A 23,240-nucleotide genomic window follows, 5' to 3' on the forward strand; every position below is an offset into this window, starting at 1 on the left:
GCTGGGAAAATTGGACAGCTATGTGTAGAAGAATGAAACATGATCATTCTCTTACACCATACACAAATACAAACTCGAAATGGATAAAAGACCTCAACATGAGGCAGGAATCTATCAAAATTTTAGAGGAGAACATAGGCAATAACTTCTTCAACATCGGCCACAGCAACTTCTTTCAAGATATGTCTCCAAAAGGCAAAGGAAACAAAAGTGAAAATGAACTTTTGGGACTTCCTCAAGATCAAAAGCTTCTGCACCACAAAGGAAACAGTCAACAAAACAAAGAGGCATCCCACAGAATGGGAGAAGATATTCGAAATGACACTACAGACAAAGGGCTAATATCCAAGATCTATAAAGAACTCCTCAAACTCAATACACACAAACAAATAATCATGTTAAAAAAATGGGCAGAAGACATGAACGCACTTCTCCAAATAAGACATACTAATGGCTAACAGACACATGAAAAAATGTTCATCATCACTAGCCATCAGGGAGATTCAAATCAAAACCACATTGAAATACCACCTTACATCAGTTAGAATGGCCAAAATCATCAAGACAGTAAACAACAAGTGTTGGAGAGGATGTGGAGAAGGGAACCCTCTTACATTGTTGGTAGGAATGCAAGCTGGGGCAGCCACTTTGGAAAACAGTGTGGAGATTCCTTAAGAAATTAAAAGTAGAGCTAGGTTATGACCCTGCAATTGCACTATTGGATATTTACCCCAAAGACACAGATGTAGTGAAAAGAAGGGCCATCTCTACCCCAGTGTTCACAGCAGCAACGGCCACAGTTGCGAAACTGTGGAAAGAGCCAAAATGGCCTTCAGCGGAGAAATGGATAAAGAAGATATGGTCCATATATACAATGGAGTATTATGCTTCCATCAGAAAGGATGAATATCCAGCTTTTGTATCAACATGGATGGTACTGGACGAGATTATGCTGAATGAAATAAGTCAAGCAGAGAGAGTCAAGTATCATATGGTTTTGCTTATTTGTGGAACATAAGGAATAACACGGAGGACATTAGGAAATAGAGAGGACAAGTGAATTTGGGGAAATTGGAGGGGGAGAACAACCATGAGGGACTGTGGACTCTGAGAAAAAAACCGAGGGTTTTGTAGGAGAGGGGTGGGGGGTTGGGAGAACCTAGTGTTGGGTATTATGGAGGGCATGTATTGTATGGCACACTGGGTGTGGTGCATAAACAATGAATTTTGGAGCAGTGAAAAAAAATAAAATAAAACTTTAAAAAATTCTGCAGAAAACATTGAAGTACACATATCTTTTGAATTAGTGTTTTCCTTTTATTTGGGTGAATACCCAGCAGTGGAATTATTGAATCATAAGATAGTTCTATTTCTCATTTTTGAGGAACCTCCAAACTGTTTTCCATAGTGCCTGCACCAATTTACATTCCACCAAAAGTGCATGAAGAGTTCCCCTTTCTCCTTATGAACACTAAGTTTTTCTTGTCTTTTTTAAAAATTTAAAATCAATTAAATAACTTATGGTGTATTCTTAGTTTCAGAGGTAGAGTTCAATGATTCATCACTTGCATATAACACCCAATGCTCATTATGACAAGTGCCCCCCTTAATGCCCATCACCCATTTACCCCATTCCTCCACCTGCCTTCCCTCCAGCAACCCTCCATTTGTTTCCTATAGTTAAGAGTCTCATATGGTCCCTTTCTAATTTTGTCTTATTTTGTTTTTCCTTCCCTTCCCTTATGTTCATCTGTTTTGTTCCTTAAATTCCACACATGAGTGAAATCATCTGATATTTGTCTTTCTCTCACTTATTTCAAATAGCATACCTTCTAGTTTCACCCACATTATTGCAAATGGCAAGATTTCAGTCTTTTTGATGACTAATACAATTTCAGTGTATATATATACACCACATCTTCTTTATCCATTTTTATTGGTGGACATCTGGTCTCTTCCCATGTTTTGGCAATTGTGGACATTTCTGCTATAAACATTGGGGCGTGTGTGCCCCTTTGAATCACTATGTTTGTATCCTTTGGATAAATATCTAGTAGTGCAGTTGCTGGGTCATAGGGTGGCTCTATTTTTAACTTTTTGAAGAACCTCTATACTGTTTTCCAGAGTGGCTGCACCAGGTTGCATTCCCAACAACAGTGTGGTAGGGTTCCCTTTTCTCCACATCCTCACCGGCATCTGTTGTTTTCTGAGTTGATAATTTTAGCCATGCTGACTAATGTGATGTATCTCATTCTGGTTTTGATTTTTATTTCCCTGATGTTGGGTGATGTTGAGCATTTTTTTCCTGTATCTATTGACCGTTTGGTCAAATTTCCTGTATTTGTTGACCATTTGGTCTCCAAAACACATTTTGGAGAAATGTGTTTTCTTCATGTCTTCTGCCCATTTCTTCACTGGATATTCTGCTTTTTGTTTTGTTTTGTTTTTATTTTGGGTTTTTTGTTGTTGTTGTTGTTATTGCTGTTGTTTGTTGGTTGGTTTTTTGTGGGGGAAGTGTTGAGGTTAATAAGTTACAGATTTTGGATACTAGTCCTTTATCTGATAAGACAAGGAAAATATCTTCTCCCATTTTGTAGGTTGCCTTTTAGTTTTGTTAACTGTTTCCTTTGCTATGCAAAAGCTTTTTATCTTGGTGGAGTCCCAGTTCATTTTTGCTTTTGTTTCTCTTGCCTTTGAAGATGTATCTAGCAAGACATTGCTATAGCCTAGATCAAAGAAGTTGCTGCCTATGTTCTCTAGTATTTTGAAGGTTACTTGTCTCACATTTAGCCATCCATTTTGAGTTTATTTTTGTGTATGGTGTAAGAGAGTGGTCCAGTTTCATTCTTCTGCACATGGCTGTCTAATTTTCCCAACACCATTTGTTAAAGAAACTGTCTTTTTTTTCCATTGGATATTCTTTCCTGCTTTGTCAAAGATAAGTTAACCATAGAGTTGAGGGCCCATTTCTGGGTTTTCTATTCTGTTCCACTGATCTATAGGTCTGTTTTTGTGCCAGTACCAAAGTGTTTTTATTACTATAGCTTTGTAATACAGTTTAAAGTCTGGATTTATGATGCTTCCACCTTTGATTTTCTTTTCCAACATTCTTGCCTCTCTTCTTTCACTCATGGCAGCCAATTACCACTTTCGCATAGCCTTCCCATCAACCCAGGCTCTCCTCTTTCTCTCTCTGAGAGCCTCCCACTCCTGTGGTTTCCACCTATGTGCCGTTATGTGTAACCCCTCAAGTGAACACCCAGTTGTGTATTCTGATATATTTTGTTGGTTCTTTTAGGGATGTTGTTTATTTCTCCAAGTATACTGACAAGGTTTCCTTGAGGACCAGGCTATTTAGAGATAGACACAAAATGATATAAGTAAAAGGAACTTTGGCTTTATGTTGTATCATTACCATGATTTCGTCTCTTCTTAGCCTTGTGGCATTGAGTTCAGTGCTTATCCTTTTTGAGGCTGCCTCTTTATCTGTAAAATGAGGATTAAAAAGGAAATAATCCCATATATCTACTGTGCTCTCTTGGTGGATATTTGTGTTCCCTGAGTGCCTTTGGCAAACACAACAAAGTGACAGTTACTAGTCCCATGAATACTAAAAGTCTAGAATTTCCAATTCATACTGCATACTGATGTTACATGGGGAATTAAGAAACATATTGTGAATCTTTTTTCTAAAGAGAATTTATTTTTTTTTAAAAGATTTTATTTATTTATTTGACAGAGATCACAAGTAGGCAGAGAGGCAGGCAGAGAGATAGAGGGAAGCAGGCTCCCTGCTGAGCAGAGAGGCCAATGTGGGGCTCTATCCCAGGACCCTGAGATAATGACCTGAGTCGAAGGCAGTGACTTAACCCACTGAGCCACGCAGGCACCCCCATATTATGAATCTTAAGATTATAGAAGTTTTGGGGCGCCTGGGTGGCTCAGTAGGTTAAAGCCTCTGCCTTCGGCTCTGGTCATGATCCCAGGGTCCTGGGATCGAGCCCGGCATCGGGCTCTCTGCTCGGCAGGGAGCCTGCTTCCTCCTCTCGCTCTCTCTCTCTCTGCTTGCCTCTCTGCCTACTTGTGATCTCTGTCTGTCAAATAAATAAATAAGATCTTTAAAAAAAAGGATTATAGAAGTTTTAAAAGGAATACTTTTTTTTTTTGAATTATAAAAGTAATGTGACCACATTTATAAGGATTGGGATATTGGGGCACCCAGGTGTCTCAGTCAGTTAAATGTCCAATGCTTGATTTTGGCTCAGGTCATGACCTCAGCATTGTGAGATCAAGCCCCAATGTGAGCTCTGCACCAGGTGTGGAGCCTTCTTAGATTCTCTCTCTCTCTCTCTGTCCCTTCCTCCCTCCTTCCTTTTCCCCTTCCTTCCCTCCCTTTCTGCTCCCCCACCTCTCTCTTTAAAAAAAGTATTATATAAGAGAAAAATTATCAATGACTCACACATAATACAAATACTATTAGCATTTTGGTTTTTTCCCTTTTTGTGTGTGCATTTTATCAATTTATTTTAACTTAAGTGTTTTTATCATGAATGGCTTGTAATTATTTTAAGTTTTTATATCTACTTGCCCACTTAACATAGTTTGATTGTTTGCTTTCATTTTTTTATTTTAAAAAATACTTTATTTATTTATTATAGAAAAAGCAGGAGAGTAGAGAGAGGAACAGAGGGAGAGAGAATCTCAACAAAACTGCACTGAATGGGGAGCCTGAGGGAGGGCTTGATCGAACAACCCTGAGAGCATGACCTGAGTTGAAACCAATAGGTGGATGCTCAACCAGCTCTGCCACCCAGGCACCCCAAGTGTTTGCTTTTAAAAACAAGGAAGGGCAGATTGGAGTAGGATGGTAGAGGAGTAGAAGACCTTAATTGTTTCTGGTCCCAGAAACTCCGCTAGATCGTTACCAAACCATACTGAACACCGACAAAATCAACAGGAGATTAAAGAAAAGAATAGCAACAATTCTGTGAACATAAAAGCGACCACTGTCTGTCAGGTAGGACACATGGAGAAGTAAATCCTAGGCAATATACAGGAAGATAGACGGAGGTGAGGAGGGAGCCTCCCTTAGCCAGCTTCCAGCAAGTGATAGAACAGTGCAGCACAAAATCGGAACTTTTATATGTATGCTCCACTCAGGGACATTGCTCCAGAGGCTCAGCAGAGGGTGGTGCCCTTGCTGAGACAGTGTGGTCTCAGGTCCCTTGGGGGTCACAGAAAGACCAGGGGTCCCTGAATGCAGCACAGTTCCCAGGTATTGGAGCAGGGAAGCTGGCTGCAGAGATAGAGCCAAGGAGTGGGCTCTCAACTCAGAGTTGCCATAAACCGTGAACCCTAGCACAGTTGTGCCACTGCTTTTTGAGCAGTGACCCCACAAGTGGCAGATACAAGGACACTCCCCCTTCCTCCACCAGGAGGAGTGGTGTGAGAGCGCACTGCCAGAATCTCAGAAACTCTTGGTCACAGGCCAGGTGAACATGGAATGCAGGAACACAGCTGGAGACCAGGGAGATAGGCCTGATTGACTGCTTTTCTCTCAGAGCTCACTGAAGAGGGGGCCTCGAGCTCTTGGCTCCTCTAGGGCTGGAGATTGGGGGGCTGCCATTTTCATTCTTGTCCTCCAAAGCTGTACAGAAAGTGTTCAGGGAACAAATGCTACCAAGAGCAAAACTGAGCAGATTACTTAGCCTGGCCCCTGGCAAGGGTGATGCAATTCCACCCCATTTGGGTGGCAAAGACATTTGAGAATCACTGCAACAGGCCCCTCCCCCAGAAGATGAGCAAGAACATCCAGCCAAGACCAAGTTTACTGATCAATGAGAACTGCAAAACATCAATGCTAGGGGAATATAGGACATAGAATTCATGGTTTTTTTCCCCATAATTCTTTAGTCTTTCAAAGTTAAATTTTTTATTTTTTCTTCTTTTTCTATTTTGTTTAATTTTTCCTCTTTCCTATTTTAACCTATTTTAACTATCTTATCAATACCTTTTTAAAAATATTTTTAAATTTTCAGGGAGCGCCTGGGTGGCTCAGTGGGTTGAAGCCTCTGCCTTCAGCTCGGGTCATGATCTCAGGATCCTGGGATCGAGCCCCACATCGGGCTCTCTGCTCAGCGGGGAGCCTGCTTCCTCCTCTCTCTCTCTGCCTGCTTCTCTGTCTACTTCTGATCTCTGTCAAATAAATAAATAAAATCTTAAAAAAATTTTTTTTTTAAATTTTCATTTTTATAGTCACATTCTATCCTTTCATTGTATTTAACCTTATTTTTTCTATATATATGTTTTTCTTTCTTTAAAATTTTGGGGTACAGTTTTGTCTGTTAAGAAGAACTTTGGTCTGTTAAGACCAAAATATACCTTAAATCTAGCATATGGCTTTGTTCTGGTCTCCAGCCTGATCACAACCTCTCTCGTTTTTTCCTTTTTCAACCAACTTCTTATCAATTACTCTTTTAAAATCTTTTTAAAATTTTCATCTTTATAGTCATATTCCATCCCTTAGTGTTTACCCTTATTTTTGTATCTATGTAAGTTTTTCTTTCTTTACAATTTTGGGAGGCAGTTTGTTCTAACAGACCAAAATACACCTAAAATCAACTGTGTGGCTCTGTCCTATTCATCAGCCTAATCATATATTCATATAAATGAATATATGACAGATATTCACGTATGGTAATATATAATATAATAGATAACATTGTAATATAATATATATAAATATAAATATATGTATATTTATATTTATTTTTTTTCCCCCTTCTCCCCCTAGTTTCATGCCTCTTCTGATTTGGTTAGTGTATATTTTTCTGGGATCATTGTTACCCTTTCAGCATTTGGTTCTCTCATTCATCTGTTCTTCTCTAGACAAAATGACAAGGTGGAACAACTCACATAAAAAAAAAAGAACAAGAGGTAGTATTGACTGCAATGGACCTAATCAATACGGATATTAGTAAGATATTAGAACAGAGTTCAGAACAACGATTATAAAGATGCTAGCTGGGCTTGAAAAAATCATAGAAAATAGAGAATCCTTTTCTGGAGAAATAAAATTCCTTTCTGGAGAAACAAGATAACTTAAATCTAACCAAGTTGAAATAAAAAAAGCTATTTATGAGGTGCAATAAAAAATGGAGGCTCTCACTGCTTGGATAAATGAGGTAGAAGAAAGAATTAGTGATACAGAAAGACCAAATGATGGAGAATAAAGAAGCTGAGAAAGAGACACGAGGGTAGAATTTGAGAGATAAGTGATACCCTAAGATGAAACAGTATTAGAATAATTGGGATCCCAGAATAAGAAAGAGAGAGAGGGGCAGAAGGTATATTGGACCAAATTATAGTGGAGAACATCCCTAATTGGGGGAAGTAAATAGGCATCAAAATCCAGGAGGCACAGAGAACCCCCCTCAAAATCAATAAAAATAGGTCATCACCCTGTCATATAATAGTAAAATTTACAATCTTCAGAGACAAAGAGAAAATCTGGAAAGTAGCTTGGGACAAGAGGTCTGTAACCTACAATGGTAGAAATATTAGATTGGCAGCAGACTTATTCACAGAGAACTGGCAGGCTGGAAGGGACTGTCATGATATAATCAGACCACTAAATGAAAAAAATATGCAGCCAAGAATACTATATCCAGCTAGCCTGTTGCTGAAAATAGGAGAAATAAAAAGCTTTAATAAATAAATTTAATAAATAAAAAGCAGGACAAACAAAAACTGAAAGAATTTGCAAACACCAAACCAGCCCTACAGGAAATATTGAAAGGGGTCCTCTAAGGAAAGAGCCTAAAAGTAACAAAGACCAGGAAGGAACAGAGACAATATACAGTAACAGTCACCTTACAAACAATACAATGGCACTAAATCCATATCTTTCAATCGTTACCCTGAATGTAAGTGGGCTAAAATGCCCTAGTCAAAAGACACAGGGTATCAGATTCGATTAAAAAAAAAAAAATAAGACCCATCGGTATGCTGTGTGCAGGAGACTCATTTGAGACCCAAAGACACTTTCAGATTTAAAGTGAGGGGGTGGAAAACAAATTACCAGGCTAATGGACATCAAAAGAAAGCTGAGGTGGCAATCCTTATATCAGACAAATTAGATTTTAAGCCAAAAACTATAATAAGAGATGAGGAATGACACTATAACATACTTAAAGGGATTGTCCAACAAGAAGGTCTAACAATTTTAAATATCTATGCTCCTAACATTAGAACAGCTAATTATATAAGCCAGTTAATAACAAAAGCAAAGAAAAACATCGACAATAATATGATATTAGTTGGGGACTTTAACACTCCCCTCCCTGAAATGGATAGATCTTCTAAGCAAAAAATCAACAAGGAAATAAAGGCTTTAAATAACACAGTGGGGGGCCCCGGGTGGCTCAGTGGGTTAAAACCTCTGCCTTCAGCCTAGGTCATGATCCCAGGGTCCTGGGATCGAGCCCCACATCGGGCTCTCTGCTCAGCAGGGAGCCTGCTTCCTCCTCTCTCTCTGCCTGCCTCTCTGCCTACTTGTGATCTCTGTCTGTCAAATAAATAAATAAAATGTTTTTAAATAAATAACACAGTGGACTAGCTGGTCATTACAGACATAGAACATTCCATTCCAAAGCAACAGAATACACATTCTTCCGTAGTGCACATGGACACTCTCTAGAATAGATCACATCCTGGGTCACAAATCAAGTCTCAACTGGTACCAAAAGACTGGGATCATTCCCTGCAATTTTCAGACCACAATGCTTCGAAACTAGAACTCAGTCACAAGAGGAAAATTGGAAGTTACTCAAATACATGGAGGCTAAAGAGCATCCTACTAAAGAATGAATGGGTCAACCAGGAAATTAAAGAAGATTTGAAGTAATTCATGGAAACAAATGAAAATGAAAACTAAACTGTCCAAAATCTTTGGGATGTAGGAATAGCAGTCCTAAGAGGGAAGTATATAGTAATAAAAGGCTTTCTCAAGAGACAAGAAAGGTCTCAGATACACAACCTAACCCTACACTGAAAGGAGTTGGGGAAGGAATAGCAAATAAAGCCTAAGCTCAGCAAGAGAAGAGAAATATTAAAGATTGGAGCAGAAATAAATTCAACAGAATCCAAAAGAACAGTAGGACAGATCGACAAAACCAGGAGCTTGTTCTTTGAAAGAATTAATTGTAAGGGCCTGGTTGGCCAGAGGGAGTCATTTTGTGTTTATGTAGTGAATTTGATTGACCCTATGCAGTAAACTTAGATTGACCCTGCCCCTCCCAGAGTAACTTACTTGCAAAGCCTAGATATAGGGACCGGTCAGGCCAGGTGAAGACGTCCAATCATGGGATATGGGCGCGCATATATCTACTAGAGTAAATTGAAATTCAGTTGGCCACCCGTGTGTTACCTAGAAGTTGTTTTCTATGTGTGGCAGACCTAGCATGACTGTGTAGTTTTCTCTGTGTATTGCAATCTCATTGGCCACCTGTGTATAGCCCAGCTAAACTACCTCTATAAAAGTTGGTTTGTGAGGCTGGGAGGGGTCGCCTCTTGGCAAGAGACGGCCCTATCGGTCAGTTTGATTCTCGATGCTTGGCGCGAAATAAAGCTTTGCTTGACCTTCGCTTTGTATCAGTCTCGCTCCTTTGATTACAGACCCTAACATTAATAAGATTGATAAACCCATAGCCAGATTTATCAAAAAGAGAAGAGAAAGGACCTAAAGTAATAAACTCATGAATGAAAGAGAAGAGATCACAGCCAACACCAAGGAAATAAAAACAATTATAAGAACATGTTATAGACAAGTATACACCAGCAAATTAGAAAATCTAGTAGAAATGGATGCATTCCTAGAGACATATAAACTACCAAAACTGAACCAGGAAGAAATAGAAAAGCTGAACAGACCTATAACCAGCAAGGAAATTGAAGCAGTAATCAAAAGTCTCCCAACAAAATGCTCAGGGCTAGATGGCTTCCCAGTGAAATTCTACCAAACATTTAAAGAATTAATACCTATTTTCCTGAAACTCTTCTAAAATAGAAAACAGAAATGGAAGGAAAGCTCCTAAACTCATTTTATGAGGCCAGGATTACCTTGATCCCAAAACCAGACAAAGACCCCATCAAATGGGAGAATTACATACTAATATCCCTGATGAGTATGGATGCAAAAATTCTCATCAAAATACTAGCCAATAGGATACAACAGTACATTAAAAGGTTGTGGGATATATTCTGGGTTGCAGGCTTGGTTCAAGATCTGCAAAGTTGGCTCAACATCCGCAAAACAATCTATGTCATACAATACATTAATAAAAGAAAGAACAAGAATTTATGATAGTCTTAATAGATGCAAAAAAGCATTTGAAAAAATACAGCATCCTTTATTGATTAAAACTCTTCACAGTGTAGTGATAGAGGGTACATACCTCAATATCATAAAAGCCATTTATGAAAAACTCACAGCAAATATCATTCTCAATGGGGAAAAAAACTGAGAGCTTTTTCCCTAACGTCAGAAATGCAGGGATGTCTACTATCACCACTACTGTTCAACATAGTACTAGAAGTCCTAGCCTCAGCGACCAGGCAATAAAAAGAAATAAAAGGCATTTGTATCGGCAAAGAAGAAGTCAAACTCTCTTTGCAGATGACATATCCTTTATGTGGAAAACCCAGAAGACCCTATCCAAAAACTGCTAGAACTCATACAGGAATTCAGTAAAGTGTCAGTATACAAAATCAATACACAAAAATCAGTTGCATTTTTATATACCTACAACAAGATAGAAGACAGAGAAATTAAGGAGTCGATCCCATTTACAGTTGCACCCAAAACTATAATACCTAGAAATAAATCTAACCAAAGAGGCAAAGAATCTATACTCAAAAAGCTATAGAATACTCATGAAAGAATTTGAGGAAGACACAAAGAAAAGGAAAAACGTTCCAAGCTCATGGGTTGAAAGAACAAATATTGTGAAAATGTTTGTACTACCTAGAGCAGTCTACACATTTAAGGCAATCCCTATCAAAATACCATCAACTTTTTTCAAAGAAATTTCACAAATAATCCTAAATTTATATAGAACCAGAAAAGCCCCCACCTAGCCAGAGGAATTTTGAAAAAGAAAACCAAAGCTGGCAGAATCACAATTCCAGACTTCAAGCTATATTACAAAGCTGTCATCATCAAGACAGTTTGGTACTGGCATGAAAGCAAACACATAGATCAATGGAACAGACTAGAGAGCCCAGAAATGGATCCTTAGCTCTATGGTCAACTAATCTTCGACAAGGCAGGAAAGAATGTCCAATGAAAAAAGACAGTCTCTTCAACAAATGGTGCTGGGAAAATTGGACAGACAGTTGCAGAAGAATGAAACTGGGGAATTTCCTTACACCACATGCAAAAATAGACTCAAAGTGAATGAAAGACCTCAGTGTGAGACAGGAGTCCATCAAAATCCTTGAGCAGAACACAGGCAACAACCTCTTCGACCTAAACTGCAGCAACTTCTTCCTGGACACATTGCCAAAGGCAAGGGAAGCAAGGGCAAAAATGAACTATTGGGACTTCATCAAGATAAAACTCTTTTTCACAGCAAAGGAAAACAAGACCAATAGACAACTGACAGGATGGGAGAAGATATTTGCAAATGACATATCAGATAAAGGGCTAGTGTCCAAAATCTATAAAGAACTTATCAAACTCAGTACCCAAAGAACAAATAATTCCATCAAGAAATGGGCAGAAGACATGAACAGACATTTCAGCAAAGAAGACATCCAAATGGCCAACAAACACATGAAAAAGTGCTCAGTATCCCTCAGTATCTGGGAAGAAGAAATCAAGACTATAGTGACATACCACCTCACACCAGTCAGAATGGCTAAAATTAACAAGTCGGGAAATGACAGGTGTTGGCAAGGATGCGGAGAAAGGGGAACTCTTCTACACTATTGGTGGGAATGCAAGCTGGTGTAGCCACTCTGGGAAACAGTATGGAGGGCCGTCAAAAAGTTGCTACCCTAAGACCCAGCAGTCACACTACCCTAAAGATACAAATGTAGTCACCTGAAGGGGCACATGCACCCCAATGTTTATAGCAGCAATGTCCACAATAGCCAAACTATGGAAAGAGCCTTAATGTCCATTAGCAGGTGAATGGATAAAGAAGGTGTGGTATATATATACACAATGGAATACTATGCAGCCATCAGAACCCCGAAATCTTGCTATTTGCAATGGCATTGATGGAACTAGAGGGTATTTTGCTATGCGAAGTAAGTCAATTAGAGAATTACCATTATATGATTCTCACTGATTTGAGGAATTTGAGAAACAAGAGATCAGATCATAGGGGAAGGGAAGGAAAAATGAAACAAGACAAAACCAGAGAGGGAGACAAACCTTAAGACACTCTTTTTTTTTTTTTTTTTAACAAATATTTCTTTTTCTTTTTTTTTTTTTTAAAGATTTTATTTATTTATTTGACAGAGAGAAATCACAAGTAGATGGAGAGGCAGGCAGAGAGAGAGAGGGAAGCAGGCTCTCTGCTGAGCAGAGAGCCCGATGCGGGACTCGATCCCAGGACTCTGAGATCATGACCTGAGCCGAAGGCAGTGGCTTAACCCACTGAGCCACCCAGGTGCCCCAAACCTTAAGACACTCTTAATGTCAGGAAACAAACTGAGGGTTGCTGAAGGGAAGGGGAGTGCAAGAAATGGGGTGGCTGGGTGATGGACATTGAGGAGGTTATGTGGTATGGTGAATGCTGTGAATTGTGTAAGACGAATCACAGACCTGCACCCCTGAAACAAATAATACATTATATGTTAATAAAAAAATAAAAATAAATAAACAGTATTTTTATTTAATAATAAAACTTCATTTTTATGAATGATAAATTTACTTTCCTATTCTGGTATATTTCATATTTACTGAAATATATAGCAGTATGGGTTAAGAGTCATTAACTATATACTGACTGCATGGAATTGGTATGAAAATCCTTCATGTTTAAGTAAAATTTCAATAAATTTCTAATGTTTTCTACTCTTAAAAACTGAATTAAAAACAAATATGGCTATCAAGAAAACACAGCTTTTCCAAAATATATATAATTAGTAGATACAATTCAAATATATGGTTTACATTTTAAAGATTTTTCTCTTTTTTTAAACAAAGGTCCATTTTAGCTTCTTATCTTCTGAAGGAGAAGCTCAACATCTTGGGCAAGTTGGGGTGTCTGCTAAGCTGTGCAGGTTCTGTTGTGCTGATTATCCACTCCCCAAAATCCGAGAGTGTCACTACTCAGGCTGAACTGGAAGAGAAGCTGACTAATCCAGGTAACTCCTTTGTAGCAACACTGCCAAGAGAACCTGCTTGTCAGTATGATCCTTCCAGGCATAGGCTGGGATTGACTTACCTATAGTCTGTTCTCCTAGACCCTCTGTTTGACTTTGCCTATGAGTGGCCCTCAACTGTGTCCTGCAGGCTATAGCATCCCTCACTCCTGCTGCCCCAGGTATGGGAATAGGCCTGGTGGTCCCTGTGTTCCAGACCTTGCATATGCACTCCATGAAGTTTCAGACCTCTTCTGTTTTCTTCTGGACCTTGGAGGCCTGGTGCAGGTCACTGCATCATCTGGCCCCTCCACAACAGTCTCATCCATTCCAGCCTCCCTTCCACTCCCACCCAACTCCTGTTTACCATGGCCTTCCCATTCCCCCACCTCCCACGACTCACATTCCCCGCATATCTCCCCCTACAGCCTCCCACTTCTCCCCACTTCGCAGTTTTCCTACCCTACCTCTTTCTTGCATTCCTGCTATCACTGTTTCTTGGTGTTATTCCTTCTGGGGTCTGGTTGGGTCAGGTTCCTTTCAGGTCCACTTTGTGTCCAAGCCTCTGCACTTCCCTCTGATGTGAAGCTTAGAGCTGAGAGCCAGTTTGATTTATCTTTAGATATCCCATAGAAATCTCTCTGTGTTTTTTTGACATACTATATATTTCTTGACAAATGCTATATAAAAAAAAGCAACAGTCTACAAAATTATACCAGCCTAAAGTATAGATTCTTTTAAATTATTCCCAGTAGACCATCTTAATGTTGTTTACCAACAATTTTAGACAGGTACCAGCACAAAACTGCATCCACGCGAATATCCCAAATCCAGACATCTCTGGGCCACAAAAAATCTGACCATTCTTTTACATCTCTCAACTGGCCATGACTGAGTTTGCAGCAGAAATTTCTGTAAAATATAAAATTTCTGTAAAATAATAAAAATTTCATAATGAAATTAGCCAAGGCTATTTTTCTATAATCTGTAAATATTTAGTATTATTTTATTTACTTCATCCTATAAAAGCCAAAATATTTCCAAAACTGTGAGAAATGAGATTACAAATACATGAAAAAAAATCAGAAAACTGGATATGAATGTCCTGCTGAATTTACTTTATGTAATTTTCAGAACGATGTATCTTGTTTTGTTTTGTTTTCTTTGAGTGGGGGCTGCAGAGGGAGAAGGAGAGAGAATCTCAAGCAGATTCTTCTCTGAGCCTGGAGCCTGACTCCAGGCTTGATCTCACAACCCTGAGATCATGACCTGAGCTGAAACAGAATCAGATGCTTAACAGACTGGGCCACCCAGGTGCCCAAGGCCCTCTTACTTTTTTTTTTTTTTTTTAAATATTTTATTTATTTATTTGACAGACAGAGATCACAAGTAGGCAGAGAAGCAGGCAGAGAGAGAGGGGGAAGCAGGCTCCCCGCTGAGCAGAGAGCCCAATGCGGGGCTTGATCCCAGGACCCTGGGATCATGACCTGAGCTGAAGGCAGAGGCTTTAACCCACTGAGCCACCCAGGTGCCCCGGGCCTCTTACTTTTTGATAAATCTGGATGTTACCAGTATATTCAGGTGCTAACTTTAAAAAAAAAAAAAAAAAAAGTCTAATTTGAATACTACCATAACAATTTGATGTGAAGATACAATGCCAGTAAAAAGATCTTTTTTTTTTTTTAAAGATTTTATTTATTTATTTGACAGATAGAGCTCACAAGTAGGCAGAGAGGCAGGCAGAGAGAGAGGGGGAAGCAGGCTCCCTGCTGAGCAGAGAGCCATGTGGGGCTCGATTCCAGGACCCTGGGATCATTACCTGGGCCGAAGGCAGAGGCTTAACCCACTGAGCCACCCAGGCGCCCCAAGATTTTTGTTTTTAACATGAATAAGTTTGTTTTAACCTGGAATATAAATTGATATTATCTTGTGCACTTAATGTATTAAGTTAAAGAGGTTTCTAGTTTTTAAAATTATTTTTAAATATATATTTTTTAAAGATTTTATTTATTTATTTGACACAAAGAGAGAGATCACAAGTAGGCAGAGAGGCAGGCAGAAGGGGTGGGGGAAGCAGGCTCCCTGCTGAGCAGAGAGCCCGATGCGGGCCTCAATCCCAGGACCCTGAGATCATGACTTGAGCTGAAGGCAGAGGCTCAACCCACTGAGCCACCCAGGCGACCAAGGTTTCTAGTTTTCTTTCTTTCTTTTTTTTTTTTTTTAAGATTTTATTTATTTATTTGACAGAGATATCACAAGTAGGCAGAGAGAAAGGAAGGGAAGCCGGCCCCCTGCTGAGCAGAGAGCCAAGGCAGCGGCTTAACCCACTGAGCCACCCAGGTGCCCCAGGTTTCTAGTTTTTAAAAATTTTTTTCTAAGGGTGGAAAACCAGAATTAATTTTTTTTTAAAGATTTTATTTATTTATTTGACAGAGAGAGATCACAAGTAGGCAGAGAGACAGGCAGAGAGAGAGAGAGGAGGAAGCAGGCTCCCTGCCGAGCAGAGAGCCCGATGCGGGACTTGATCCCAGGACCCTGAGATCATGACCCGAGCCGAAGGCAGCGGCTTAACCCACTGAGCCACCCAGGCGCCCCCAGAATTAATTTTTTTTTTAAAGATTTTATTTATCTATTTGACAGAGAGAGAGAGAGAGCACATCTAAGTAGAGCAGCAGGCAGAGGGAGAGAGAGAAGCAGGCTCTCTCCACTGAGCAGGGAGACTGACGTGGGGCTCGATCCCAGGACCCTGAAATCATGATCTGAGCCGAAGGCAGTCACTTAACCAACTGAGCCACCCAGGCGCCCCCAGAATGAATTTTTTGTCAAATAATTGCCTGAGAAGAAATTTTAAGGTCATTTTCCTGGATCCTCCCCCAGAACAGAACTCCATAGTTCCTTTTTCTTACCTTTGTTTGATAGGGGACTCCCACAGCCTGTCTGGTGCATGGCCATGCTCTTCCTATCCCTGTCAGGCCCAGCTCCTAGTACCTCCTTTACAATCTCAGATTGAAGTGGAAATTACAGCCTCTTTGTTCATGTAATTTCAAAGCAGATTTTCAATATGATGCCCTAACTAATAGAAGGGGAAATTGCAGGTTGGTACTTTATAATAAAACAATGCTCAGGTATGACTATAGAAGACATACTAAAACCAGCAGACCCCATGCTATGTGGAGTTGCTGACACCCTGGCAGCTACAAATACAGACACATAGGGGGTGTCATGCTATTAACTAAAACACTCAGCGGATATTGCCATCAGCAGTGGAATCCTCTGAAATGGAGAATAACTCTTGATGAAGTTCTGAAAAATGCAGTGCTTATTAAATATATGCAAAAATTATTTTATTTTATACATAAACTGGGTCCTAGACTGTGGTAATTAAAAAAAATATTTTATTTATTTATTTGACAGAAATCACAAGTAGGCAGAGAGGGAGGCAGAGAGAGGGGGGAAGCAGGCTCCCCACTGAGCAGAGAGCCCAACGCAGGGCTCGATCGCAGGACCCTGAGATCATGACCCGAGCTGAAGGCAGAGGCTTAACCCACTGAGCCACCCAGGTGCCCCTAGGCTGTGGTAATTTTAAGCGTATTTTTCACTTACAAGTCCAAGGAGACAATCAGAAGTTGTGAGGAGAATGGGATGATTTTTTATTGTGTGAAACTATCTCCATATCCTAGGCTCCATGGCCTTTATCTACTATATGTAGTCTTTGATCACTGCAACAGCCACAGATACTCCTACAGTTTTTTCACATGTTCCTCAAGAAACCTCCCATTGTGGCCACACACACTGGAGCACCGTCTGCCTAGGTTTTTTGAATTGACTCTAAAGTACAATCATCTGTTTTCCAGTGTTTGTGGGCTATCTGTGCATCGTGCTGCTTATGCTGCTGCTGCTCATCTTTTGGATTGCACCAGCCCATGGGCCCACCAACATCATGGTCTACATCAGTATCTGCTCCTTGCTAGGGAGTTTCACCGTGCCTTCCACCAAGGGCATCGGGCTGGCGGCCCAAGACATCTTCCACAACAACCCATCCAGTCAGCGGGCCCTCTGCCTGTGCCTGGTGCTTCTGGCTGTGCTCGGTTGCAGCATCATCGTCCAGTTCAGGTACATCAACAAGGCGCTTGAGTGCTTCGACTCCTCTGTGTTTGGGGCCATCTACTACGTCGTGTTCACCACCCTTGTCCTGCTAGCCTCGGCCATCCTCTTTCGGGAATGGAGCAACGTGGGCCTGGTGGACTTCTTGGGTATGGCCTGTGGGTTCACCACTGTCTCTGTTGGGATTGTCCTTATACAGGTGTTCAAAGAGTTCAATTTCAACCTTGGGGAGATGAACAAATCTAATATGAAAACAGACTAGGATGCAACAGGGGTTTGGGTGGCTCAAGGAATAGGAAATGAATGTGGTTTCTGGCTCTTGTTTGATGTGAAGTGGAAGAGACCCTAATCAATGGTATTAAAGTTGCTTGCATGTTAATGGGTGGTCTGATGGACAGTGGGGAGCATCACTCAGCACCAGGGCGGGGGCCCAGCCCTTTGCAGTCTGAAGTTGCTAAATGGTTGCCTGGGCATCATCTCTCTCTGATGAGAGGAATCTCATGTTCATTGCCATTAACCTGGAAGCTTTCATGAATACCTTTTCCTTTTAAAATATTTTAACATTATTTAATAGAAAATAAAAATGGGCTCTTTCTGATTAGTCTTTGCAGGGAGTAGATATTCTTATTTAGAAGATTACTTTGGAAATGGGAGAAATTGTTGTCTTGAAGTATGACTATGACTATACAGTAAATGTGTCCGTAGTTGTGTTATTTTGCATTAAGCATGTATAACATTCAGGTACCTCATCCAAATGAGAAGTATATACATTTAATTTTTTTTAATCCTCTAATGAGCTGACTCTCCCACCCCCGACTCCAAGACATTTTAATTGAAAATAGAGAATACATGAACATGATACAGAGTTCCATTCACAGGATGACTTTCAATAGCTCAAATCAATTTCAGTGCCTTTATCACTTGAACTCTTCACTTAATTTGATGATTACTATGTGTATGTTCTCTTAGATTAGAATAACTCTTTGATTATACTTTAATATTTCACTAATCCAAATATAAATATGTAAAGCATTTAGAAATAACAATATATTCATTTGTTGGAAGAAAGTCAAGGCGAAAGACACGTGAGAGCAAATTGATCCTTTTAGCATGTAGTTATTATCCAATTAAAGACAATTGACTTAAATAGCATAAGATTTTATTTGCATTCAGTCTATGCACCTGGGACCCAGTATCACATATATCCATGTTCTCTTTTAGTGGCCATTCAGAAGAAATAAATTATTTAACTTGATAATAACACTGTTAGATGAGAGAGTAACTGTTTAATAGCATATATATCAAGTTCCCTATAATAAAGGAACAGATTAAAGGACACAGTGAAGCTCAGTCTAATTTCTGCAAATTGGTACACATATAGTAAGTTTTCAAAAGAATTTCTATCAAAAATGAAAACAATTAACATATCTATCTCCCTGTTGTTTGAGATGGCAGAGCATCCTACAGTTCATCACCCAACCTCTCATTAAGCTTCTGAAATGCAAAATAGCCACTAACTATGCCAGTATTCAGATCAAACAGATCATTCATCTGTTTATAGTAACCTTGTATGTATATTAAATGGGAGCAAAGCACAAAGTGATGCAAATTATTTCATTAAGATATAATGTACTTCATGTGCAGTGTTTTATCTAAATAGGGAACTGTGTCAAGTTGGAAGATGGGATTGGGTAAGGTAGAGTTGGAGAACTAGAATATCAAATTTAATAATACCCAATTGAAGTTACTAAGGGAAAAAAAAATTTTTTTTCAGGCAAAAAGAACATTTCTAAAGACCAAAGAAATTGTTCCCCAGAGTGTTGAACGAAAAAGCTAAATGAAATGAGGATAGTTTAACATAAAGTGAAGAACACCTTTATGAATTAAAAGTAAATCTGATGATTGTGGGTTGTCAGGGCTTAATGAACTGAGAGCAGCAACAAAATTGTTTTAAAATTTTTTACATCTTATATTCACTGATAGTTAATAAATATTCAAAAGTCCCTCACTCTTTTTATCAGCTCTTGAAGGTTTTATTATTATGTGGTATTTTTAGGCATGCAAGCCTTAATTTATTGAACTGAACTTTGGAAAATGTCATGTCGTTGTATCAGTATACTTTTAGGCATGAAAATAGTTTCCTAGATAAGGAGTTTGAGATATTAAAAGAATACATGTGATAACACAAGTATACTGAGAAAGTACATGTGTTTTATAGAAATTATCTTATTTATTTTGTTATAATTTACAGGTGAAGATTAGTTTAAATTCATTTATTAGTGTTTCTCATTATATTTTAATTCACAGTTATACCATGGGTATTCAGGGGTGATATTTTCTGGATGATTACCCCTATGATTTTTTAGAGTATAACAAAATCTGAAAGTAGTAATAGCGGGTCTCTTCTTCAGGGTGACTTGTTCTGGAACAGTTAGACTCTCCTAGTTTTAGCAGATTATTTTGGTAGGATGCACAGCTTTCCTTCCAGTAAACAAAGTTCTTATGATTGTATTTCAAGTGTGTGACTCTAGCCTCAAATAGTTGACATGACCAGCAGTCTAATAACCTAATTTTCAAGTTTGACATAGAGCATATAACTTGACTTGAAATTATTATTATTTTTACAGATTCACATTTCCATAATTTGGAATTGCAAAGAAAAAAGCCTCAAGGGAGAGTTTAGGGGAGGGCCTACAAGGGGAATGGGTCTCATTGGTCTCTTCAAAAGTAAATATATATAAAACATTTCCATTATTATACTATTCCTTGGGTTTTATCTCTGATAAAGTAAGAAAAAAAAAATACCTACTGTCTATTTGTTTTCAAGATTCCTCTAAAATCTTATGTTTCTGATCAGAATTTGCAATTTATTCTGGATAGATACTTAAATAAGCCATTTCTCTCCTCTACTGTTCAATCAATGCTTTGTTTTCTTATCTCAATCTTTATATTTAAAATGATTGCTTTCTTGTTTTGTTCATTCGGAGTTAGCACTGAGACCACCCTGGGCATTTTGCTGTTTGGGAGGACCATTCCATGTGTTTAGAGAAGGTTCATAAGAGGAAGGGCATTCTCCTCCTTGCCACACATACAGCAAGAATGTCACTATGATATTTTCATACTAGAATGTTAGTGAAATATATTTTCCTGTTTTTGGTTCAGCAATAAGAAATATTCTTTCAATTCCTAATTTTCAAGCCAATTAGTTATACTCAGTTTTATTTCCAGAAGTTCATTCCAGCTGTAGTAGGTTGAGTTTTGTTCTTTTTCTTTGGGTTTCATGTCTGATGGAAGAGAACACTATTAACATGTGCAGTTACCCCTCCGCCTCTCCTTCCTTGACAGCTCCTCTCTTTGTAAATACTGTGCTCACTTCTAGGAGCTAGTTCCCTAGGCATTTATAAAGCACTGAGATGCAGGATCTCCCAGGTATGGACAAACACTTTGGTTCATGGAGACCAAGATGTTGATGAGCTGCGTAGTTCTTGTTGGAACATGATACCTCTCTTTTCCAAGCTGCTCAACTAATCTAGAAGAGGGGAGAAAGTGCTCCGATTGTTTACAGAGCCATGCCCATTGCTCTTCTTTGTTGCCTACTTGATCCTGATTTAGGCCTCTTGTACAGAGTAGGAAACCAGAGAGAGAAAAATGCTTTAGTTTAGATCTGTTCACAACTGTCTGATTGGTTCCAGTGGTCTGAAGGATTTGTCCTTCTCACTGTGTTTGAGACACCAAGGAAGTAGTAGTTCACCCATCAAGCAGGATTAGATGGAATCTTGGTGTTCCGCCTTCTCAGGGACCAAAAATGTAACATTAACAACTTAGCATCGACCTTCTTCCCAAGGACATGTCCATGTTAGTTTTCATATGTTTTACTCATATTCATAACTAGAGGTCTGTTAACCTGAGTTGGAAAGAGAAAAGATCTAGTTACACACCAGTCACACACCATAAAACAGTTTATCATATAAAATACCTCAACTTTCTGTATTCCTCATTTCCACCTCACAGTTGTACTGGTGATGAATTTTAAGGGTCTGTCCTTTAGCTTTGAGGTGATTTTTCACATCTGCCCAGATTCTTATACCTCCATCATATACTTGAAAAGATTAAGAATTAGAGGAATGAGAATGAGAATTTGGCCCAATATCACTACCTGTTTATTTTCATACACATTTCTCACATGCTATTAAATGCAACAAGAGAATTATATTTTAAGAAAATGTAACTTTATGTTACATCAAAAAATGTTGTCTAGTAAAAAATTGATACTCCGTAGAACAATGATCATGTAAATAAATCTATTTCAAATGTACCCAATGTGATAAAAAGCATAGTCTAGGGCCCAGAGCATGAGCCAGGGAGAAGGATTTATTTGTTCTTTTCTCTATTTTTCCTTGAATTGTGCAACTCTAGGTGAGTCACTTAACCTTTCTGTGCCTCAGTTTCTCTACCTCTAAAGGGGTGAGATGGTTCTCCAAATCACCTGTTTTAGAGTGCTCACACTTTCAGCGTGTGTTGATAGCTTCAGACAAGAGTGTTCTGTGCAGGATTGCTCTGGAGTGATACAGTGGAAGCTTAGCTTGCACTGGGCATCCTGTTTGCTCTGGACTGTGTTACTGACATGCAGCTTCAAGTACTGAGTAAGCAAAGGAAGTACTGGGTGTAAAGTTTGCACGATTCCACGAAGCTTTAATTTTCCTTTTTTTTATTTTAAAAGGAAGGGTTTTTTTTTTTTTAATATTCTATTATAAAATATGGAAATTAAACAGGGACTTTAAAAAGCTGCACTGAAAGATCACATTCTGTTGGTGTGATGAGATTTTCTGACATTCTGCATAGGTTTATGTTCTGCAGAAGATTCAGTGACCTGTGAACCAGATCAATTCTGTTGTGTTAGATTTATAATGAATGATGCTGAACTTCCTGCTTACAAGCAACTCAACCCTGACCATGAACTACCTGATACCAGGTAAATGTCAGGAGCTCCCAAACCACTAGTGCCAAAAGGTCACGTTGAAAAGTTCAGACTCTTTCTTTTATTTGTCAAAATATGATAATTTGACCCCCACTCCCATGTCAGTGTTTTTGCACTTTGGAATAATTTAAGGGTACTGTTTTTCAGTAGTATTCCCGAGTGTTTTTGCCTTTTTAAATGATAAACATTTCTTTCTTGTAAAATGGAATATAACCGTGAAGGAGATGATGACTAGATTTAAAAAAAAAAATGTAACATGTTGATTGTTTGCTTAAGTTTTTTTTTCCTGTAAATGTATCAGGGGAGCTTCCAATTAGCATACATACACACATTGTCAATGGCTAAGACTTGCTTATATTTTGCTTTATAGAAGTAGTCACAGCATGTTGTAATTGCCTTATGTAAATATGAAAGGCTATTTATTAAGTTTTCCAATAATATTTATTAATCTGTATGTGTTTTAAAATAAAATAACTTATTTCTAGCTGAACACTCGTTACTTTTTTTTAACCCATTACTTGAAATGTTCATGCAGTCTCAGGTTCCCTATCATTCTAATGAATTCCTCAATTAAATGTTTCCCATTTTCTTTATAGAAACAAATAGCCCAGGTCCCCATCATGATATAGAAAATGTCTACTTGTGAATATCTTAGGGAGCAAATCCATGATATGTGAAGGAATTTATCATCTAGTGATTACCTTCTGATAAAATGAAATGATGGTATTAAAGAAAAGCAGCTATATTTTAACATGTTAATGCATTTTACATGTTTGGGAGCATG

The 23,240-nt window shown here is 38.8% G+C and overlaps 1 protein-coding gene across 1 annotated transcript in view; it reads left to right on the forward strand.

Moving 5' to 3' along the window:
• Positions 1 to 22,946, forward strand: part of NIPA1 (NIPA magnesium transporter 1) — a 70,857-nt gene extending 47,911 nt beyond the window's left edge. Inside the window, exons 4-5 of the mRNA XM_059371742.1 lie at positions 13,217 to 13,377; positions 17,229 to 22,946. Coding sequence (XP_059227725.1) covers positions 13,217 to 13,377; positions 17,229 to 17,740 — 673 coding nt within the window. The 3' untranslated portion in view covers positions 17,741 to 22,946. The remainder of the gene's footprint in view (positions 1 to 13,216; positions 13,378 to 17,228) is intronic.
• The last annotated feature ends 294 nt before the right edge of the window (positions 22,947 to 23,240 follow it).

Source organism: Mustela nigripes, chromosome 13, assembly GCF_022355385.1.
Source record: "Mustela nigripes isolate SB6536 chromosome 13, MUSNIG.SB6536, whole genome shotgun sequence".
Lineage (NCBI taxonomy): Eukaryota > Metazoa > Chordata > Mammalia > Carnivora > Mustelidae > Mustela > Mustela nigripes.